The sequence below is a fragment of the Coregonus clupeaformis genome, chromosome 4 (genome assembly GCF_020615455.1).
Source record: "Coregonus clupeaformis isolate EN_2021a chromosome 4, ASM2061545v1, whole genome shotgun sequence".
NCBI classification, from domain to species: Eukaryota; Metazoa; Chordata; class Actinopteri; order Salmoniformes; family Salmonidae; genus Coregonus; species Coregonus clupeaformis.
Window position 1 is genome coordinate 21,185,959 of NC_059195.1, and position 6,000 is coordinate 21,191,958.

The 6,000-nt window shown below is 48.6% G+C and overlaps 1 protein-coding gene across 1 annotated transcript in view; it reads right to left on the bottom strand.

The window, feature by feature from the left end:
- The window catches only part of ano2b (anoctamin 2b), a 220,198-nt gene extending 219,032 nt beyond the window's left edge, over positions 1 to 1,166 (bottom strand). The window contains exon 1 of the mRNA XM_045209694.1: positions 1,081 to 1,166. Within this exon, the coding sequence (XP_045065629.1) occupies positions 1,081 to 1,111 (31 nt within the window). The 5' untranslated portion in view covers positions 1,112 to 1,166. The remainder of the gene's footprint in view (positions 1 to 1,080) is intronic.
- Between the last annotated feature and the right edge of the window lie 4,834 nt (positions 1,167 to 6,000).

A 6,000-nucleotide genomic window follows, 5' to 3' on the forward strand; every position in this document is an offset into this window, starting at 1 on the left:
TGGTCAGTACAGAACCATGTAGAGAGTTCCAATCAGTTCAGACAGTCACATGGTCAGTACAGAACCATGTAGAGAGTTCCCATCAGTTCAGACAGTCACATGGTCAGTACAGAACCATGTAGAGAGTTCCCATCAGTTCAGACAGTCACATGGTCAGTACAGAACCATGTAGAGAGTTCCCATCGGTTCAGACAGTCACATGGTCAGTACAGAACCATGTAGAGAGTTCCCATCAGTTCAGACAGTCACATGGTCAGTACAGAACCATGTAGAGAGTTCCCATCAGTTCAGACAGTCACATGGTCAGTACAGAACCATGTAGAGAGTTCCCCATCAGTTCAGACAGTCACATGGTCAGTACAGAACCATGTAGAGAGTTCCCATCGGTTCAGACAGTCACATGGTCAGTACAGAACCATGTAGAGAGTTCCCATCAGTTCAGACAGTCACATGGTCAGTACAGAACCATGTAGAGAGTTCCCATCAGTTCAGACAGTCACATGGTCAGTACAGAACCATGTAGAGAGTTCCCATCAGTTCAGACAGTCACATGGTCAGTACAGAACCATGTAGAGAGTTCCCATTGGTTCAGACAGTCACATGGTCAGTACAGAACCATGTAGAGAGTTCCCATTAGTTCAGACAGTCACATGGTCAGTACAGAACCATGTAGAGAGTTCCCATTAGTTCAGACAGTCACATGGTCAGTACAGAACCATGTAGAGAGTTCCCATTAGTTCAGACAGTCACATGGTCAGTACAGAACCATGTAGAGAGTTCCCATCAGTTCAGACAGTCACATGGTCAGTACAGAACCATGTAGAGAGTTCCCATTGGTTCAGACAGTCACATGGTCAGTACAGAACCATGTAGAGAGTTCCCATCAGTTCAGACAGTCACATGGTCAGTACAGAACCATTTAATCAAACTAAACTGATCAGGAGAACAACAGTTGTCTGCACACACTGAGTTTTCTCATTAAGAACCATGTGGCTCACACACACACACACACACACACACACACACACACACACACACACACACACACACACACTGAAGGGACTGGACACTGGTTCTTACCTGTACAGGAGGGGGGCTTTCGAGTTGCCATGGTGAGACAGACAGAGTTGTTGGTTTAGACTAGAGTGAAGCGTCCTGTGTGTTGTGTTCAGAAGATAGTGTCCAGGCTTAGTGCTGTAGCTAGCAGCAGTTAGGGTTAGAGGGTGTTAGGTTGAGGTCTGGGGCTAATTCCCTGCCAGGAGATTAATGACTGTCCTTCTGTTCTGTTCTGTTCTGTTGAGGTTTAGGGGATCTAAACGCCTGCAATGGCTGCTTCATAATATGGCCCCTAACTAGGTTCTAAATAGAACCATTCTAACGGTCAGAATGGGCCATCAAAACTGGTTTCATCACTAACAGACACATTATTTTTTTCTCAATTTTTTCTGTCATTTAGCGACTCTCAGTAGTGAGTACATACAATTTAATACTTTCTTCATATTGGTCCCCCATGGGAATCGAACCCACAACCCTGTCTGCCTGTCTGCCTGTCTGTCTGTCTGTCTGTCTGTCTGCCTGTCTGTCGGTCTGACTCTCTGAGACCATGTGACCACTACAGACTTAACATGGTTCAGGTTGAACTTGGAGCGTTTACTGGTTTCCTAGATTACAGCTGTGCGTTAATATTTAACCGGATGGCTATATTAGCGTGGGGGGTAACCGGGGGTAACCGGAGACAGGGGTGAGGTGCTGTGCTGGTGGTATGTCAGAGAGAGAGAGAGAAGGAGGGAGGGAGGGAGGGAGGGAGAGAGTGAGGGAGGGAGAGAGAGAGAGAGTGAGGGAGGGAGGAGAGGGAGGGAGGGAGGGAGGGAGGGAGGGAGGGAGGGAGGGAGGGAGGGAGGGAGGGAGGGAGGGAGAGAGAGAGGGAGGGAGGGAGGGAGGGAGGGAGGGAGTGAGGGTAGAGCGTTTAGGGTAGTTCAGGAGGGTCAGAGGTTATCAGATACTCTTAATGACAGAGACCTCTCCCTCCCTCACTCTCTCTCTCCTCTCCCTCCCACTCTCTCTCTCTCTCTCTCTCTCTCTCTCTCCCTCCCTCAATCTCTCTCTCCTCTCCCTCCCACTCTCTCTCTCTCTCTCTCTCTCTCTCTCTCTCTCTCCCTCCCTCCCACTCTCTCTCTCTCTCCCTCCCACTCTCTCTCTCTCTCCATCCCACTCTCTCTCTCTCTCTCTCCCTCCCTCCCTCTCTCTCTCTCTCTCTCCCACTCTCTCTCTCTCTCTCTCTCTCTCTCTCTCCCTCCCTCCACTCTCTCTCTCTCTCTCTCTCTCCCTCCTCTCTCTCTCTCTCTCTCTCTCTCTCTCTCTCTCTCTCTCTCTCTCTCTCTCTCTCTCTCTCTCTCTCTCTCTCCCTCCCTCCCTCTCTCTCTCTCTCTCTCTCCCTCCCTCCCACTCTCTCTCTCTCTCTCTCTCTCCCTCCCACTCTCTCTCTCTCTCTCTCTCTCTCTCTCTCTCTCTCTCTCTCTCTCTCTCTCTCTCTCTCTCTCTCTCTCTCTCTCTCTCTCTCTCTCTCTCTCTCTCTCTCTCTCTCTCTCTCTCTCTCTCTCTCTCTCTCTCTCTCTCTCTCTCCTCTCTCTCTCTCTCTCTCTCTCTCTCTCTCTCTCTCTCTCTCTCTCTCTCTCTCTCTCTCTCTCTCTCTCTCTCTCTCTCTCTCTCTCTCTCTCTCTCTCTCTCTCTCTCTCTCTCTCTCTCTCTCTCTCTCTCTCTCTCTCTCTCTCTCTCTCTCTCGCTCTCTCTCTCTCTCTCTCTCTCTCTCTCTCTCTCTCTCTCTCTCTCTCTCTCTCTCTCTCTCTCTCTCTCTCTCTCTCTCTCTCTCTGTCTCTCTCTCTCTCTCTCTCTCTCTCTCTCTCTCTCTCTCTCTCTCTCTCTCTCTCTCTCTCTCTCTCTCTCTCTCTCTCTCTCTCTCTCTCTCTCTCTCTCTCTCTCTCTCTCTCTCTCTCTCTCTCTCTCTCTCTCTCTCTCTCTCTCTCTCTCTCTCTCTCTCTCTCTCTCTCTCTCTCTCTCTCTCTCTCTCTCTCTCTCTCTCTCTCTCTCTCTCTCTCTCTCTCTCTCTCTCTCTCTCTCTCTCTCTCTCTCTCTCTCTCTCTCTCTCTCTCTCTCTCTCTCTCTCTCTCTCTCTCTCTCTCTCTCTCTCTCTCTCTCTCTCTCTCTCTCTCTCTCTCTCTCTCTCTCTCTCTCTCTCTCTCTCTCTCTCTCTCTCTCTCTCTCTCTCTCTCTCTCTCTCTCTCTCTCTCTCTCTCTCTCTCTCTCTCTCTCTCTCTCTCTCTCTCTCTCTCTCTCTCTCTCTCTCTCTCTCTCTCTCTCTCTCTCTCTCTCTCTCTCTCTCTCTCTCTCTCTCTCTCTCTCTCTCTCTCTCTCTCTCTCTCTCTCTCTCTCTCTCTCTCTCTCTCTCTCTCTGTCTCTCTCTCTCTCTCTCTCTCTCTCTCTCTCTCTCTCTCTCTCTCTCTCTCTCTCTGTCTCTGTCTCTCTCTCTCTCTCTCTCTCTCTCTCTGTCTCTCTCATAGTTGTTAAACAGAGCAGGACCACAGCTGTTTATAGGCTGGGGTGGAACTAGACACCATGTCATCTTATTGTGTTATGATTGACATCATCTCTGATATACAGTAGTCCTGTGTAGCTCAGTTGGTAGTGCACCATCCGGTTAAATATTAACGCACAGCTGTAATTTAGCGTGGAACCCCGTATTATCAGCGTTTAAAAAATACATTACCTTCAACGGTGTTATCTTGTGATCAAGCCATCAATGTTATGTGATTATTGGTGTCGTAAAAATGTTAGCTAACGGGTTAGCAATTAGCAAGTTTGATATTTCAGTGGAAATACTACTATTATCAGCTTTTTGATAAGCGGTGTAGCAAAGGAATACATCCCGTATTATCGGCATACGGCCCCCAGTTATTGGCCACCTTACTATTCTGTTCAATTACAAGATATATCAGTTTAATTTTGTTTAAAAAAGAGACACCAACCACGTACTCGAAGTGTTTACTAGATAGTTGACTAGTTGGCTAGCCTTCCGGTAAAAAATAATGATTTGCCTGTCAGCTTTTCATTGCTTAGCCCGGTGCGCCCTCCTGTGGACTCTTAAGAAATGGTTCTTCACCAACATATTCAGTGTTGGAACCAAATAATGTCTCATCATTTGTTTTACAGATTAATCTTATGTTTTGAGAAAGTAGATAACGGTTGAATTCTAAAATATGAGTATTAATAATTTACATCAAATAAAACTTTAATTTCAGTAATGTGCATTGACTTAAACAATGAAAACACTGTTGGAGTTTGTTGCAGAGATGCACTTGGAAAGTAAAGGAAGAAATACACAAGAGTGGTTCAATAAATATACATATATTATATTTTAGACATACATTTTTTTGTACAAATAAATAATTTAATATGAACACAAACAAAACAAACAATTCAATCTCGACCTCCATCCCTATATTGTCACAAAAATCACAATAATATTCCAGCTCCACCGCTACCTCTGGATCCCACTGCTCACACCTGCAGTGGAACCAGTGCTGACAGAAGTCACAGCACAACCATGGCACCTCGGATCTACACTCCTGAGAGGAGCTTGCAGGCGGATCACGCTCCCCGCAGCGAGCACAGCAGGTGGTGTCTTCTTTTATAAAAAATAAAATAATAAAAATTGATTAATATGGTTTTGCAAAATGTAGAAGTTCTTCAGCAACAATAGTAATTGATACAACTGAGAGAGAGAGAAAAACAGATGATGAAGTACCTGAGAGTGGTGCCATGGGTGGCGTGACCGACGTGACCGCTGGAGCTTTTCTCTTCCATTTCTGTGCTGCAGTTTGAGAAAAAGTACTGTTAGACAGAGCATGTTTTATGAAAAACCCTTTTCAACTTTTTTACATCAATACCTCTGGAGGAAGCTGCAGAGGTTTTGGAGGAGGTGGAGATGATTGAGGGCTGGTGCTATGGACTGTAGATATGGAAAGAGAGATTATTTTGTTTACATTGCTGTTTTATAAAACAGATAACAGTCATTTGTTCGTAATTTAACATGTGTTTACCTGTGGAGGTGGTGGTATTCAAATTGCAGGGGGCCAGGGACACCAGACGAGGCTGCTATGGTGGTGTGACCAGGGGAGACGGAGGAGGCAGTTGGTCCAGAGGAGGCCGTGTTGGTGGTGTGACCAGGGGAGACGGAGGAGGTAGTTGGTCCAGAGGAGGCCGTGTTGGTGGTGTGACCAGGGGAGACGGAGGAGGCAGTTGGTCCAGAGGAGGCCGTGTTGGCAGTGACAGACAGGGGAGACTGAGGAGGCAGTTGGTCCAGAGGAGGCCGTGTTGGTGGTGACAGACAGGGGGGTGGTGGTGTGCATTGGGGTGGTGGTGGACAAAACCGCCGACGATGGCTTGGAGGAGCTGGTGTTTGTAATGGTGGGGTTGAGGGGCCGACGACGGTGTGGCCGGGAGAGTAGGCACGTGGCCTTCTGCAGCTGGGGACTGCGGCGGCTCCTACAGGTGTTGCACACTGGGAGGCACTGGCAGTGGTGATGCAGCTGTCAGGAGTAGTTCCAGCAGGTGGTCCAGCAAAGGCGATGGCGTCAATGGTCACATCCATGGCAGCCCTCTCCTGTGCCCTCTGTGTTCTGAGGGCTGCCCCACGCTCTTTCTCCTCTGCCTCGGCCCTCTCCTTCTCACCCCTCTCCTGCCACTGGCACGTGTATTCCTCCCCGGTGAGGCATGTGGCGACCACAGGGAGTCTTCTGTATCGGTCCAGCCGATACTTCAGGACAGTAAGGATGTGCCCCAGGTCCTTCACTATCAGCCCCCCCCCCCTCTATTAGGGGGTGCTCTTCTAGAGATAGGCCTGGGACTGGAGCAGGGGCTGGGACTGGAGATGGGGATGGGACTGGAGCAGGGGCTGGGACTGGAGCAGGGGTTGGGACTGGAGCAGGGGCTGGGACTGGAGAT